Consider the following 17547-nt stretch of genomic DNA (forward strand, 5'->3'; position numbering starts at 1 on the left):
CATGGATTTGTGATCATACTAATACCATGGAACAGTAGGCCTATGAAATATTGTCAAACACAGAAGAAAGTTGATGTTAAGTCAGCTTTCAAGGTATGATTTCTGACAAATTGCTCGGCAATAGAGACAGAGATTTCGTACCTGTCCCATAGGACACCTGCTGACTGTATCCTCGATGTCTTCGGGGCACAGAGCGGTGCAATCACACTTGGTTATTCACTTGATGGCGTCATCCCTTTAACATTAGAAATGCGCCGTGGACTATTGGCTGTAGAGCGAGCGCAGAGGCTACTGGTCAGGTAGTCGCGCTCAACAAAGAGGAGGTGTAGCCGACGCTTCCGCTTTACTTAACATTCTCAACCATCAATGTGTAGCTCAGGAGTGTTCACAGAAGGCATTGGAAAGAAGATGAAGGCTGTCTGTAACATCATTATTCAAACAATAAGGTAGTCTAACTCGGCGAACGTGACAACTCAGAGGGCACCTCGGTCAATTTGCCTAGAGCAGATTAGTACGATAACGTGTGCGCGCGACGGGGCGAACCCCTTTAGCTGAGCAAGGTGAAGGGTATCACTTCTGGCATCACACAAGCACAGTTTAAACAGACTGGGAAAACACCGAAAGGAAAGAATTACATTCGGTCACTGTTACTGTCAGTGAAGCGCTAGGAGTACCCAAATTTGATCGTGCTCTCGCATATTGGATTCCCTGGTTCAGTGATGGCCAGGGTGAACCAAGAACCTGTGAATGGATCCTGGAAAAAGCAAGTCAATGACATCCACGATACATTCGAGTTCAAGGAGACCCTTGGCACGTGAGTAACTTCAAGTCACGCACTGGATCTGTATCGCCTATTTATCGTTTTCTGATCTGAATGAATAATGTCTAAAATTGTTATTACTGATAGCAGTTTGTAAACCAAATGGAGCCACACAAATGTCAACTCTTTTTGAAGCTATATCTGTGATGACAACCAAATCTACAATGGTTCCTTAAAATTCACTATTGGTCTAACCGTCTGGTGTGACGGAGCGACTGGCCTAAAGAAACTGAAAGTTTGTAACCTTATTGTTCCTGTTTTAAAAGGTGAATGCTAGGGTTGGGGTCTATGGACGGGAACATTACATCCGTTTCGACATACCACGTTAGGATGGATCGATGGCTGACATTACCAAGATATAGGCAATGTAGTGAATCATTGGTGACATTGTCTTTAGTCTGTATTTGGTGTGCCTGACATTTCCAGCCAGATAAGCCATGAAGCTGATTGAGATGTTCACAAAACATTGCAGTGGTTATAGTCAACTACTTCAAATTTTCCAGTTAAAATAATTGTTTCTTGTCTGTGTTCAATGCAGTGGTGGTGATTCATAGTGGCATGTATAGGTGTTTCCATAGCAAATCAATCCCATCCCAAATAGCCTGGACTACATCTATATCCTTAAGTGGCCCTTGGCCTTAAACTGTAGGCTACTGGTTGTCTGGTTTCCAGCAGTGAGTTTTAACTTTGAACAATATATTTACCTTTGGATCAGGTATCAGCCTAAATGTTAATAAAGCCTGAGGAATGCTGGTCCTTGCCGTTCTGAAATGCACTCAATGTGCTGAAACCTCATTGTTTATTTGTGGGAGCGCTGTGAGATCTCGTGCTGAAGGTTTAATGTCTGACGTTTAGGACATATTTCATAGGCATTACTCATCATGTTTATGACAGATGCGGCAGCTCACCGGCTTCAGAATAGTCTTTCTTTGGCTGGGCTGCAGACAAATTCCTGAGGGTTTATTTCAGTCCACACTTAGTGCTGCTTGACATGAGGCCTGCTCCAGAGTGCATGAGAATGAAAGTGAGCGAATAAACGCTCACTTTGAGGGCAACCACTTGCCCAAACAGTTAATTTTTTCGAAGCTCGTAGGTCAAAGGAAAAGCTTATTTAGTGAGGGGTAGTGGAGATTTAGGAAGAGATTACAAACATAGTTGTCAAAGAGTCATAGGACCATTTATGGTTAACACTTGACTAAAAATGGGTGCTGGAATCTCTCACTGCTCGATGGAAACTGGGTGTACATGTTTTGGTCAGATTGTTATTTGTACTGCGTAATCTTTAGTGTGTGATATCATTGTATCCTGCATCAGCTTTCATTCATTGGGTGTCCATGTACACATGTCTTCTGCTTTCATGCCTTTGCCACACAGCTTCTGCCCATGGCAGGTCCAAATGAGACAGTGGAGCACAGGAAGGCCTAATGGAAAAACCCATAAAAAAAAGAGGACCGAGTCTATAAAGTACTGCTGTTCACAGACAAATCCCATGATTCCATAAATCATGGATGCTGTTTCCTCTCTTGATGTGAGCACCCAGGCAGTTAAGTTACAGACCAGGCAGAGACGATGTTATGCAGGAGTTCATCACCACTGTGTTGAAGACTGAATGGCCTTTGAGTGGAACTCAGACCTGACTACCACAGCATTTTCAAAAATATATTAAAGATGCAGTAAATGACAACAAAGTAAAATGATCTTTATTGTTTAATTGGCATTCATATTCTTCAATAGATATTAATGAGGTATAACCTACTTCTGGTTCTATTTATTACAGTGTGTGTGTGTGTGTGTGTGTGTGTGTGTGTGTGTGTGTGTGTGTGTGTGTGTGTGTGTGTGTCTGTGTGTGTGTGTGTGTGTGTGTGTGTGTGTGTGTGTGTGTGTGTGTTCTGACTTAAGTCAGTCCCAAAGTCTTTCATATTTATGACATGTCAGGACATTAGTCTACTATTTTTTTTTACTGATGTACAGTATTTTGAACAGTGAATTCTAAAATGCGCATGCCAGGTCTCTCAGGCCTGCTGTGTAAACGTGTCAGACCCCACTGACGCTTCGTGTCATTAGCGATCCCCCGCTACAGGGAAGGTGGTTTGTGCTCCATGGCTGAGAAGAGAAGAGGTGTCTTGCTGGTCCATAGTGCTTCACGCTGCTCTGGTTGAGGATTAAATGCGCTGTGAAAGAAGTTGATGCTTAGATTATTTTCAGCGCTGATGCTCCCTCTGATACCAGGATACCGGATTACCAGTAGACTCTGCTCAGCCGTTGCCACTGTGTCTTTAGTGCTCTTTCATGCTGGTGAAATATCCAGGGCTTTGTTCTTCATCTTGGTGCTGTCGCTAGACCTAATCATTATTTCCAAGCCCCAGGGTATCTGATATTGCTTGCTTTCTCTCCTTAATTAAGATGGCCATTATTTGTAGTCAGTAGCTACCCCAGCTCTCCAAGCCCAATTAAGAGGTTCTAATCCGTTACTCTTACTTTCTTCCACGTGGCACTCTTTTCTGTGCCAGGTTGTCTTCCATCTGTTCATTTCTTCTTTGTGCAGCTAACAAATGATTCCCCTCCTGGAGTCCTTGTCATTGTAGCTATTGGGGAGACATGTCCCTTAGTCATTAGTGACCTCTGATTCTTTTCAGGTGCTATAAATTAGCTCTCCCTGATCCTTTCCCTGAGAACCTATCCCTGATGCCCAGCAGGTCTCTCAGCATGTGTCAATGTATAGGTCTTACAGTAACAGTCAGCGTCTTACTTTCTTCATATTATAGGAATGCCATCTTGACAGCAGACAGGTGTTGTTGATATTAATGAGTGACTGTATCCAATGGAACAGAAAGAGTGAACATTTGGTATCCTGAAATAGAGTGCACACAGACCTGAGTCATTTGAAATGCCAGGCCAGAGCTCTTGGTAGGAGTGTTGCATTTTTTGGCTCTTGCCTGTTGATTTGAGGGGGAAAATCTTCCTGACGGTGTTCCATCTTGTCCAGAAATATGGTATTATGAAACAGAGTGTGTGGAAAACTGGCTACAATTCTGACATGTATCATGTACAGATACACTCTTAAAATGAATGTTATATATAGGTACACTCTTAAAATATGTGTAGTTGTTAACACATCTCTAAATCCAGATAGGGACAGCACAGTTTGTGTTGTTTCCAAGACTTTCGTTTTAATAATGTAGCTGTATATGGCTACTTGGCAGTGCTTGGCAGTCTCACCACAGAACTACTTAGGTGCATCCACTACAGCTAGATATAGCATTACATTATGTTTACTGATGCAAACTAGCAGGTGTTCCTAATGTCATTTATCACCGTGATTTGCATGGCACAGCACACCTGGAGAGTTTGGTGATATGGACTATTTGCTTTGTTTTGTAATGCCCAACGGAAATTGTTCAATGTCACGCAATCTCTGAACAGGCCACTTATGTCGTGATGTCCAGTCTCTGAACAACTGTATACAAGGTAAAGGTACAGGAAAAACAGCCAAAATATGGACCCAAAGTCCATACAAGAATTCAGCAGTCTGTTGTGCCACTCCTTCCAGCTGTTGTGAATTTGATATAAAATGGAGTATACCAGTGAAATCCAGCATAGTGAGTTATTTTAGATTGGCATATTATCAGGTAAACCTGTCATTAGAAATAATCAGACCCTCTCACACCCTTCAGTGACTAAATACACAAATCACAGCCCTATTCATGCCTTATCAACTTGGAAAGATTAAATTGATTCCCTTTCTCATAAGGAACACATGCAAGTTAAACCGAAATGCATGGGAAGAGCCCGTGTTCAAACCACCATTCCTGTTGTTAGTTGTCTGGGAGTATTGCCAGGACATAGTGGTTGCAGTGGCATAAAGAGCCAGTGCAGTTTGAATTTAAAGCAAGCTATAGGATTAACTTCGCCAGTCCAGCTAGGTTACACAAGAGCCTCTCATGCAGGTCACTCAAGGTATCGGAGTGATATCTCTGCACCAGTGTGACTAGCAAAAACTCTACTTAAAGCAAGGCTCTTTCCACAATGGCAGTATTGACACAACAAATGTGGGGAGTCGTAAGGGTTCATTCATGAAAACAGCCATAATATTTGTACCCGCCGAGTCTATGGTGGTAAAGATTGATAAGGATCCTACATGATGAGGACACCATAAGCAACATGGGTTTCCATCCAACTTTTTGACTATATTAAGCACATTCATGAATCTTCTGTTTAAGAAAATATCAATCTGTGTACATTTCCATCTGTTGTGTAATGAGAATTAAACGCTGTTCTCCTAATCAAGGAGGAACCATTGAGCAGTTGTGGGATATGTAAGGCCTCTACGGCTTTTAGGACACCGTACGTAACAGCTGTGGGATTTGTATGTCAGGGCACCTTAAAAGCCTTGCCAGGAGTTCATAAGGAGTTAATCCATTGGCTCCTTTGAATCGTTTGAATCGTTTTTTATTAGACTTTTCTTAATTAGATTTTAATGCAAAATTGGTATTGATATATCGTCCAAAGAGGTAGGAAACTTCACATAATTCAACAAACTAATGTGGCTTAGCTCAATCTAATCAAAGTTCTGCAGGGTCTCTGCTTATATACTGTGCATGACTGAACTGTCTCCAGTTATCGAGCCTATAGACAGTGCACCTGTTTTATAGCTAAGGAAGTACATTTTTACGAAGTATTTGTTATCATTTGCATATAGAATCAATTGATGCATACAGCACTTGGAACCAACTTATTTGCTCAACTTTATCCGCTACTAGGGTTATTTTGGAGAAAGAAGTTATTTTAATTTTGCCGTAGTAATGGCAATTACAGTGAGTTTAAATCTTATGACAAATTTAGATTAAGCTGTGGTGATCCCCTTAATGCTCGACGTAAATGTGGCTCGGTTCCTGTGTCTGTCTAAATCAGTGTGGGAGTGACTTGTGCCTTGTCATTAATCCAGTGATTGCGCTGCAGTATCTCTCCCAGTGAGGTCTGTGTGCCTATACTTGTGTGTTGGTGTGTGTGCATGAGTCCTGATTTCTTTGCATGCTAGCTTCACTATTAGCAGTGTGCAATTAAGAGAGGTTTCCCCCCACCCTCTCAACTGTCTTGATAGTTTCGAGTGCTGTCACCCTTTCCCTAAGGTTTCCCCTCTCCTTGTTTGAGTAACCCTGCTGCATGGTGAGCGTGTGCAGAGTAAACGTCGCAGGCTGCAGAGCGTGGTGGTTTCAGCCCGTGCTCTCATGTGAGCCACGGTTGATGCAAATGAACATCCTGTTACAGTTTTGAATGAACTGATTACTGTACAATACATGCCGTTTGGCCTTCTTGTGCAGTGTCTCCATTTATTTCAGTGTCCTCACTTATTTGTTTTACTGTAGATTACAAGTGAGTTTATATTTCCATTACAGTGCTATAAGTGATGTTTGAACCAGAGCCCTGGAGAGACATCTATCTATATGGCTCTGGTTTGAACAGGTGTTAGAGAGCTCAAGAGTAGGGCTGCAATTTACTAATCTGTGGATTAATTTCTACAGATTTAGTATAGAATTTAATTGATTGAGAAAATGTCAAAATCGCTGTTGACCCAAAGCCCAAGATTGTCATCAAATGCCTTGTTTTGTCTACACGCCAAAGGTATTCTGTTCATTGTCACAGCAGAGTAAGTAAAGTTGGTGATATTGAAGCTTTAGAAGTCTCTTTTTGACCTTTTAACCGATTAGCAAAATAGTCGACAACTAACAGATTAATTGAATCACTCTTGCAGAGTTATGCCAAAATCCGTCAGTGAAATAGAACACAAACTGAGCATAACCTTGACGGGCATTAACATATTATGTAGTACTTTGCTAATTTCACTTGGCAACTAATGCTTTCTGAGGGGTAGGTTTCAACTGTCAAAGATTATTCATCACTGCTTGCTGGGCACAAATTTACCGTAGCATTTGATTATAAAGCAGATTCAGTTGGGCTACTTCTACCTACTAATTGTGAAAGCATGGCAGGTACTGTATATGGCACTATGCCCTGTCCACTGGGAATACTGGAGGGTTCTGTTATTTGCCAAAGAATACTAGAATGTAAACTTAGAATGGCCTGGAAAATTCAGCAAAGGAGCCTTATCTCTCATATGATAGCACATGATGCATCAATGCCCTCAGGAACTTGGAACAAAACTCTTTTTTTCCCCTTTAGTAAAGGATTTAAAGTTAGTTTAGATCTGAATCATGAGGCCTTAATCCAGTGCATTTAAGCGCAGAGCTGGCTGCTTGTTCAGGACATCCCTGAGGGAGCTGTGTGAGATCTTCAGGCCTCTGGACAGGGTGTGAAGGTAGTGTCTAGATCAGGTCTGCCAGACAGGGAGGGAGTTCTAGATCATGTTCCTGATGACGCTCTTGTAACTTTGACTCATAACTGACTAAACCTAACCTTAACCCTAACCTTTCCCCCCAGACGTTATTCACAACAAAAGCACCAATCACAGCTGCGTACAATTGGAACACCCGCCCCATTGTCTGCCCGTTGTATCTGATCTACAGTAGCATTAACCAGGTGGAATCCTCCCGCAAGGCAACATTTCACTGTCGCTGCTGAGTTTGGCTTCTTTCATGTTTCTCTATATACGGTGTGCATTGGTAAGACCACCGCGGTGGTTTTATTGTGTGTCTGTAGAGCACAGTTGCATGTGTCCACTGGACCGGTGACATATGCAGGTGGCTGTACTTTCACACCTCTCCTCGGAGTGATAAACATGTACCTGGGGAGCGTCAAGGCTTCCTGTGGTTCTAATTGTTTTGTCTCCGCTGTAGCCAGAAGCAAATAGTAGGAGCCTGTGTCTGTGTGTGCATTACCAAGGGATACCGGATCCAGTTGACCAATCACAAGCAGGGAACAAGAGCTTAGGAGGCTAGGCTGTCTTCAGCGTACCTAATATGTTTATGTATCCTGATTGTATGATGAATGGACGTCTGTCTGACATCAAAGTTCAGTGTGGACAAGATGAGGAGTTAACTGGGGTCACCGGAGGGGTAGAAATGTGAACAACTCTTAAAAGGCTCAGAGAATGTAAACAGGCTCTCAATATGGCTGTAGTCATAAAATGTGTATATAAATAACAGGGTGTATACAGAATAGCACTGACACTGTGCAATGTCATAAATAAAACTATGTATTTACTTCAGACAGTTATTGAAAGCTGTAGCCTATGTTGGTCAATTTAAATCATGTTATCCTCTTTGATAATGTACAATATATTGTTTAGTGGCACCCAACAAATGAGCTATAATGCAATATTGTATTTGCTTCACTGATAATCCAAGGGCCTTTATCTGGGTTATGATTAGTTATGTGTACTTAATCTCAGATTTAAACAGCAGGGCCGAAAGAGGTGTGGCCTACTGATTGTACCAGTAGAGTTGAACTGACCTGAATACTTGGGTCTTCTGTGATGAACTACTTCGAGTTATCGATTTTACATCCATTCATATCCCTCTTTCCCATCACACGGGGAATGCACACACAGTTATCACCCTCATCTTTTCTAGCTGTCCTGCTATTAGAGGACAACCTGATACAAATGCATATTGATCATTTAAGAATTGGCATGAGGTCAAGGGCACAGAAACTAAAGCCAAGGCTGTTGAAAAAGGAAGTTTGTTGTTTGAAGGGGTCTGGGAAGTTTTCAGTGATTAGACATCATGACATACATCACACGCACACACACACACACACACACACACACACTCACACACACACACACATATATAGACATATCATGACTCTTTTTCCTTTCATTTCATGTGATCCATCAAGAATAGTCTGTTTTAGTCCTATAAGTAATGCTAAGACTTTGTCTATGACAGACTTGTTGCTCTCATGCTTGCCTAGGATGCTTGTGTGTTTGTAACCTGTCTCCGGTATCGTGAATAAACCTTTGTACGGACGGCTTGCCTGTGCGTTGCTTTTTGCCTTTTTGTGGATTAATACTTAATTTTTTACCACAGGGGGTGTGTCTGGTACCAGTATGGTTGTCCTAATTCAGGGTTCACCCCCTTACCGTATGGATGTGTGGTCAAAGGGCTTAGCAGGGATTTCTAGGGACCAGTTAGAGCTTAGCTGGCAGACTGCATCTGATTGGCAAGCCTGCCGCCAAGAGCTGATTACTCCCAGTCGGTCTAATGGGGCATCCCTTACCATGCCAAAAAACATAAATGGCCCAGCCACTGTTTACGTAAGACAAACAGAGAGCAAGAAAGAGAGGACATATTGCATGTTGTTGTTTAGTGTTTCATATGTTCAACAATTGTGTGTTTCAATGACGCCCTTTTGAGCGGTAGGAGTGTTTGCCACAATAGATTTTGTGAAGTGTATAGGAGGTGTCTGTTTTCTATTTTAGTTTAATCTATTGAATGAGGTCAGAGAAGAGGAAGGAAGTCAGAGGGTGTGTTGAAGAGAAAGATGGTAGCTCAAGACCAACCCCAGACATGTATCTGATCAAATGCATTTTGTCTTAGTAAGATGATTATAACATCTGATTGTTATACTTCTGTTGTCATTACATTAGTCGCCCATACAATGATTTAAAAACATTCTCTGAGAATTTCTGTTTGGATGACAGGTATTTTTTATCAGCAACAGGATACAAATGACACTCTGATATTCATGAATGTGCCATGGAGGTTTAAGCTGCACTAGGGAGTTTTGCTGTAAAGGTAGCAGGCTAACTGCCTGATGTTTGCACACAATGAACAGCCTGGTTGGCACGGACACAAGTCTGCTGACATGCTACCTCTTGTCTTATGCCAATATAGTTGGCAATGCCCTACTTTGAATGTTTACTTTTCCGCGTGGTGTTCTGACCCGGAATATAGTGCCGTAATGTCCCGACTAGTAGCTGCGGCTTATACATTGATTTTGCAAAATGTATTCAGCTATGAGCTTAATACACGGGGACAGTTAATATGGTATCAATATGGCTTTGTTTCTTTTAACTTGTCCCGCAGCTTATACTGTACACAATGCGGCTTATATGCGGTTAATTACTGTACTGTAATGTGCATGTCCTGTATGGCTTGTGTGCCTGATGTGTTTGTCTGTCCTTTACACAACCACATGCCATCAAGAACAAATTTTTAGTTTGATGACAAACTAGTTGACTACGCACTGTGTGGTGTGCTTCAAGAGGTTTGCTTGATGAATCTCGTGTCTGTATTTTATGGGCATTTAGTTGTGTAACACATTCAATAACAATGCATATTTTTATGCCACCATTAGTCATCTCTCGCTCTCTCTCTCTCTGTCTCTCTTGCAGCGGGGCGTTCTCTGAAGTGGTCCTTGCCAAGGAGAAGGCTACAGGGAAGAGGTTTGCGGTGAAGTGTATCCCCAAGAAGGCGTTGAGGGGGAAGGAGAGCAGCATTGAAAATGAAATCGCCGTGCTCAGGAAGTAGGTGCACGCACTGAACAGAAACAACGCCGCCCATTCTCTGCAGGTTGAAAAACAAGTGTTGTTCTGCGTCTGCTGTGCTCAGTCTGTTGCTATGCTTGTACAGAGGTTTGCACATGTTTGGTAAGAAAATGATGAAAGGGAAAAAAAAGGAAAGGAAATCCCCTGGCTATAAATCTAACACATGTCTTTAGAAAAAAATGGCTATCAAAAGGTTTGCCAGACACTAGTTGAGCCCAGCCCTTTCTCTGTGGCGTTTCGCTGTTGTAATGAGGGTACTGTGGTCGTGCCACTCGCACTCCCTTTGGTGGTGGGTATGACTAAGGTCCCTGTGACGCATTTTCGCATCCTCAGCCCCCTCATCGCACCTGTCACTCTCGAGCCATCTGATTCCATCAGGCGACGGCTGAGGGTCTCGGAGGCTCCTTCACACAATCGTCCGCCCTCGGACGCAGCGCCTCAGCGGTCTCCCCGCCTCAGTCTGCCACACTCGCGCGTGGTCATTCAACGCCCCCAGCGTTGCCATGGTGAAAGAAAGGATTTCAGAGAGTGGGAGAGAGAGAGAGAGAGATGGAGAGTGGGAGAGAGAGAGAGAGAGAGAGAGAGAGAGAGGAGAGAATGGGAGACGTGAGACGTGAGAAGTGATACTGCTTGAGCCTTGGCTCAGCAGTGACAGCGAGATGAGTAGCAGCATCTAGCAGCGAGGATAGGTATTGCAGGACCGCAGCACAGGCAAATAAATGATAGGGGCCTTGTTTTTATCATCATGGCTATAACAATATCATGCCTGCCAGGTAGTATTTCAACTCAGAACTGCATAATGTCGTCTTGGCAGTTTCTAGGAATCATTTGGCAGTCAGCAGAGAGAAGGGAACATTTGTACGAATAAGGGGTGTGAAATTCGGGGGAACAAAATCTAACCCCACCAGAGCTGGACTGCAAATAATCATGATTTGGCCCAAGGACATTGTACTCTCTATGTAGAGATTCAGGAAGCAAGGTTATGTTCCAAAGCTGAGTTGAAGGCTGACCTTTAGTTAGTGTCTGCTTCAGTTGCTATTCCAGTGGAATAGTAGAAATGAAAATAAAAGACAGGAAGTTATGGCTTTTGCCTGGTTTTGAGTGTCAAGTTACTACCTTGAACATCAGGTTCAGAGTTTTCTATGGAAATAAATGATTTTTTTTTGTCCTTCTAGGATAAAGCATGAGAACATTGTTGCCTTGGAAGATATCTATGAAAGTTCACATCAATTGTACCTCATCATGCAGCTGTAAGTATTCTTAAAAATGTGTATGGTGTTTATTTCTATCATCCTATAAATACAGCCAGATTCCATCAGTGCTAAATCAAATACTACTAAACTCTAAAAGTCTCCATATGTTTATTTCTGACTTTTTGTATTTGTGTCATCTCATTCATCTTCATTCTTTGTTCCATTCAAAACCAAAAACACGAAGTGTAATCATGACCATATGAAATATGGCCCATATTACCGCAACTGTGAAATGAAAGTATGTTCCCTTTTTGAAGCAGTTTTGTCATTGCTTCACGTCGCTTTCTAAAAACACGTTATGGTTTTCTCAAAAATCAGTGATTATTTTTGGAGTTAAAAGACTAAAGCAAGGTCTCTCTGTCTTTCCCCAGAGTATCTGGGGGTGAGCTCTTTGATCGTATTGTTGAGAGGGGATTCTACACAGAGCAGGATGCCAGCACATTAATCAAGCAGGTCTTAAATGCAGTTAACTACCTCCATGAAATGGGCATAGTCCACCGTGATCTCAAGGTAATTCCCTGCCAACAGATGCTGTTGGACCACCCTTACCTCTCCCCTTCCTTGAGTGGGCAAGGAAGTAAGCAACTTCTATGTTTTTCTTTCTCTGTCTAGCCAGAGAACCTGTTATACTTCAATGATGAAGATGAGTCCAAGATCATGATCAGTGATTTTGGCCTGTCTAAGATTGAGAGCGCGGATGTCATGTCAACTGCTTGTGGGACCCCAGGATATGTTGGTAAGGCCGTGTGAAAATAATATCAAACCTGTACTTTTGAGTGTACATTGATCCTCATTCTTTTACAGACCATGCAGCAGCCTTTTTTTGTTCTGTTTTGTTTTTTTCCCTCTATAGCCGTAGTCTTGCTTTATGAAACTTCGACTCTGGGTGTGTCTGTTGTACCTGTGGTTTTTTATGTCTTTTGTAAAAGTAGATGTCTGTAGTGGAATCATGCCATGAGCCTCTTAGAAGCACTCCTCTTGCCCTCCCCTGTGCTTTTGCAGATTTTCATGTGATCATTCATTCACGTTGTGAAAGTGCTGACATTTAATAAAGTAGTAAATCATTCATTTTGAAGAAAATGGGCTTGGGTTACATATTATACACTTGATGTCAGAGAATTCCATCCATGTTGCTGTTAAGTGGTTTGTTTCTTCGAAAGACTAATTTGTCCTTTTCGTGCCCTAGCACCTGAGGTTCTTGCCCAGAAACCCTATGGGAAAGCAGTGGACTGCTGGTCTATTGGAGTCATCGCATACATTTTGTGAGTGACCACTGCATACATATCCGTCATTCACTCGTGCTTGCATTCATTTCTGCATTTCATGGTATCCCGCCTACACAGTTTTCTTTCATCTGTAGCCCACTCCCCAGGTCTGTGGTTCCCAGTCTGACACGTCTGCCAAGCCTGTTACCGTGGCTATACCGTGGCACATTTGTTTATGGCTGCCACCTTTTACCAGCTTTTCGGCATGAAGCTGTGTGAACGTGTGCATATGCTTGTTGTGTCTGCAGAACCACCAGCCAATACGACTTTAAAACAAAATATGTTTTATATATGATTGAAAATCTGATAGGGCAAGATCTAGTACATGTTCCCTTCAATAAGTATAATCGTATAACATTAGTTGAACATGCAAGTGTAAAGACAATCATAATCATACACTTTTTTTCCCCTCATCTCTCATCTCTCATTCTAGATTGTGTGGATATCCTCCATTTTATGATGAGAATGACTCTAAGCTCTTTGAGCAGATTTTAAAGGCAGAATATGAGTTTGATGCACCATACTGGGATGATATATCAGATTCAGGTAAGCTTGTGTGCCTTGTGTACGCGTTTGTGTTTGTGTATTATGTGTGTATTGATGGGTTTTGTTTGTGCATGAGTGTTTGTTGGTTTGTGGGTGTGTATGTTTGAATGTGAATACTGTATTCTGAATACTGTGTAATCCTTGCATGTCTTGCAGCTAAAGATTTTATCAGTAATCTGATGCAGAAAGATCCAGACAAGCGATTAACTTGTGAAGAGGCTCTGCAGCATCCGTGGTGAGTTATAGTGCCGAGTACGGTTCAGTGACCTGCCGCCACCTGGGGTTTTACCTAGTATGGACACTTGGATACCGAGATACTAGTTAACCACATGGAAATAGCAGTCACAAAAGCACATTGTGTGCGAGAGTGTACTATTTTCTCCATGTTGCCTTCAATATGACCTTAACGTAAAGATGAGTTGGATAATACTCAAATATGTCCAATCGTGTCTGTAATTAAATTATAATCACTACTTGTGACCATTATTGAACATTAATGTGATCTAACTCACTTGATGGGAGACATTTTCGGGAGATGTTTTTTTAGCACACGTTACTTTGCACTGCTATGAATCTCTCATATCAAATGATTTACGTTACACCATGTAGTTAGTTACTCTTATATTTAAATTGTTAACTCATAACTGTAAAATGCTGAGATTTCTATTTGTCTTTCTAGGATAGCTGGAGACACTGCACTTTCCAAGAACATCCATGAATCTGTCAGTCGGCAGATTAAGAAAAACTTTGCAAAAAGCAAATGGAGGGTATGTTTTTGGCTCTCGCCTTCCCCTCCAGAGATGTCTGTGTACCTTTGGCGTGTTTGCTTGTGTCTTGACTGGCCTTGCTCTGCACCACAGCAAGCCTTCAACGCCACCGCGGTGATCCGCCACATGCGGCGCCTGCATCTGAGCAGCAGCCTGAGCAGCAGCGTGGACACCGCAGCACCCCATCTGGAGGGCCACCCCTCCATGCCGCTCAAGAGCCAGTCTGTGGACTGCGCGCCGGTCATCCACACAGAATGTAATTTGATTTTTTCAACTTTATTTTTCTGACATTTATGAATCCAGGTCAGACGGTCACAGTGCTCGATTATTTTGACCTAGAATATGAGTGGTCTTGATGATAAAAAAAATTCACAAAGCAACAATATGCAGTCTTTGGTTCTACACATCCACGTTGTATTTACCAGTCTTGATAAATGTGGTTTCAGCTGTGCCCGCTACACCAGCAGCCTGCAGCATTGAGTCGACCGGCTCCCCAAGCTCAGCCGAACCCCGCCGGACAAGACCCTCAACCGTCACCACCATTCACACCGGCAGCAAATGACAGCAGACCCCCAGGGAGAGTAGCAGGGAGGCCGCGACAGCATAAAAGATGTCAGGCTCAGCCCTTTATCTCCCCAGTCCCCTCTCTTTTTGCTGAGGCTCCCAGTTTGTGGAGGAAGGGGGATGTCGTTTGTCTGCGGGGCCCAGATTTGGAACGTCCTGCAGCGTGGAGGTGAGTGGTACAGTATAGCAGTTGACCCCTTACAGAGTTGGCCTTAACTCCAGTCTGTCTGATGGGCTCATGGAGGGCGTATCAGAGGTGGCTGGTCTTGCACATTTCAGAGGCCAACCATACAATGGGATTCCCATTTGAGTGTAACTAAAGCTGCCGTGAGACTCATTGTCATTGTTGGAATAGGAGGCTGGACAGTTCAAGAAGCATTCTGCAGTTTAGACTTCAGACATACATCTGTAGCAGTCATTGCATTCACTGGTATCAGAGTTTGTGCATTTAATGATGTGTTTACGGGATGTGCATTTACACCATGCTATGTGCTGGGTCCAGATAATTGTGAACAAAAATATAAAATATTTGAAAGTATACATTTTCATCGTTTTGCAGAAAATGTATATTTTCAACATTTTCAGTAATGTGTTGTTGTTCAACATATGACATTCAATATGGTGTGAAGCTACTATGCTTTACTTGGTTTGAATAATGCTTTTGTATGACCATTTCCTCTAAACTGAGGGTGAAGTTTCACTGTGGACGGTTTTTTGTTAGATGTTTGTAAATCTGTAGTATTTTCTTTTGCTCTTGTATTGCTTTGTGAGGGTGAGGATATTATCGTGCTTTATATTACACATCATATATTATTTGTTCTTTGCTCTTAAATAACTTGGCATTATTATATTTTAATCCCATATGCACACTCAGGAATTGTAGTAGCTCACATCCACTAAATTCGATTGAGGTTTTTTTTTTTTTTTTTGTCGGCCACGGCAAAACTTTTAATGATGGAGTATTTTTCCAATAGACATTAATTTACATAATGACTAAGGTATGTCACATAATACAGTAGTACTGTGGACTTAAGAATATATCCAACACCTACTATTAGATATTAATTTGATTTATCAAAACGTTACAAGTTAGATTCCAGTACAGGACGTCAGCTTCCATTTAAGCACAGGTTTCATAGGACTTCACCCAAGCCAATGGTTTTGATTCTATAATGGGCCATGTATACTTGCGCTCTTGGAGGGGACTCATCTCTTTGGAATCAGTGCTATCTGTTATGTGGTTCAGATAAATGTATTTCTAAATGGCTGGTATTTATTAGTGAGGGTGTAGATCGTTTTAAAGAGTCATTGTAACAACTGTGATCAGGTTATTTTGCACTAACAATCTATATTGTGCTTTAAATGTAGAGTTCAGTGGACAGCTTTCGATGGTAGAGGGAGCTATATCATTTCATATTAAATCCAATAGCCAGTGAAGTGCACACAGTTGATTAAAAAAACCAAACTATTTCAAACTCTTATTAGTTAAGGCCCATTCACACCAAGAACCACAACTATAACAATTACATTTAAAAAGTATCGTTCCAGCTAATACAAAGGCAACATCCGCTATAATGATAAAAACATGAGGAATTAAATTGTCAGGGATCTCTTTCATAGCGACTTTTAGAGCGATAAAAAGCTGACAGCCAATCAGAAATCATTGAATTTTAGATAAGATAAGTAAAATAAATTCAACAAGAGGAGAGACTTCACTTATGGTTGGTCTGTGTGGACGCTCATATTGTCTTAGCAACAGTTATCATTCTTGGTGTGAAAGGCCCTTTAGGCTTCCATTTACATTTTGGTTATGCTACTGATCATAACTTTTTAACTTTTAAAACTCATGGGCATAAAAGTAGCTTCACCACTTTTTAAAGTATGAGTATTAAAAAGTATTTCAACCGAATCATTTTGGTCATCAACAGAAGTAATCTATCTCAAGTAATTCTACAGTATTTATGTTTTTATGATTTGCCCTCTGATATGCCTTTTCCTTCAGTGAATGTCAGCTATTTTTTCACAAATTACTTGATCAGGAATCCTTCAGGATTCCATTCCCATTTCCCACTGTCAATGTTCCATACTGTTTAGACACCGGAGTGAATCATTTAACACATCTAAAAACATTATTGCGTTGCCCATTTTGTTGATTTTGTTATTATCATTCCAACTGTCGTATTTGCTGCTTGTATCTGAGTCATCTGAGTTCTTAGCTCTACAACTGCCTCTAATCTTTCCTCTAACCTTCCCTTATATCTTTGATTATCTGACCCCTGCCATCTTTATGACCAGCAAAGAAATGCATTTGCACAAATCAGTAATGTTATTCCAGTGCTCCATCAGTCCTAATGTATTGTGTGGTAAAGTATGGGGCTCTATTTGAATGCTTGCCTTTGTGTTTAAACGATTGCCCTTGTGGTAAATCAGGTGCCAATTAAGATGAATTAACTCAATGTTCCTGTCTTTACTAACTGTTCAAGTGGTAAGTGACCTATACTAATCAATTAAAACTCCCCTGTACACCCTGCAATGTAGTAGAGTGCTATATCAGTGCTGTTGTAATGTATTGTTATGTGGTCATAACAATGCTTTGGACAATCATGTTGACTATGTCCCATTACCAAAGATTAAATTGGTTATATTTTCTTCCAAATAAAACTGACCTATATCAAACTGTGTTTCTGTGACATGTATACTAATTATACTACACTACACACACACACACACACACACACACACACACACACACACGCACACACACACACACACACACACACACACACACACACACACACACACACACACACACACACACACACACACACACACACACACACACACACACACACACACACACACACACACACACACACACACACAC

At 41.7% G+C, this 17547-nt stretch overlaps 1 protein-coding gene across 2 annotated transcripts; it reads left to right on the plus strand.

Annotated features, from left to right (window-relative positions):
* The first annotated feature begins 363 nt into the window (after nt 1–363).
* Nucleotides 364–17339, plus strand: camk1db (calcium/calmodulin-dependent protein kinase 1Db). 2 transcript variants are annotated; one of them, XM_062547972.1, is made up of 11 exons: nt 364–814; nt 10116–10247; nt 11444–11518; nt 11893–12031; nt 12134–12257; nt 12708–12783; nt 13220–13332; nt 13489–13567; nt 14012–14099; nt 14193–14355; nt 14546–17339. In XM_062547972.1, the coding sequence occupies exons 1-11, from the start codon at nt 720–722 to the stop codon at nt 14659–14661; spliced, it is 1200 nt and encodes a 399-aa protein (XP_062403956.1). In that variant the 5' UTR covers nt 364–719; the 3' UTR covers nt 14662–17339. The 2 variants fall into 2 exon arrangements, with proteins under 2 accessions (XP_062403956.1, XP_062403957.1); XM_062547973.1 differs by lacking the exon at nt 364–814 and adding an exon at nt 9688–9768.
* Nucleotides 17340–17547: the final 208 nt, after the last annotated feature.

Source organism: Sardina pilchardus, chromosome 10 (assembly GCF_963854185.1).
Source record: "Sardina pilchardus chromosome 10, fSarPil1.1, whole genome shotgun sequence".
In the NCBI taxonomy this organism is placed as follows: Eukaryota; Metazoa; Chordata; class Actinopteri; order Clupeiformes; family Clupeidae; genus Sardina; species Sardina pilchardus.

Bases quoted from the DNA above. Each gene is read 5' to 3' on its own strand.
- camk1db (XM_062547972.1), top strand. From the start codon at position 720: ATGGCCAGGGTGAACCAAGAACCTGTGAATGGATCCTGGAAAAAGCAA. The intron at 815-10,115 runs GTGAGTAACTTC...TCTCTCTTGCAG, and splicing joins TTCAAGGAGACCCTTGGCAC to CGGGGCGTTCTCTGAAGTGG. The intron at 13,333-13,488 runs GTAAGCTTGTGT...CATGTCTTGCAG, and splicing joins GGATGATATATCAGATTCAG to CTAAAGATTTTATCAGTAAT.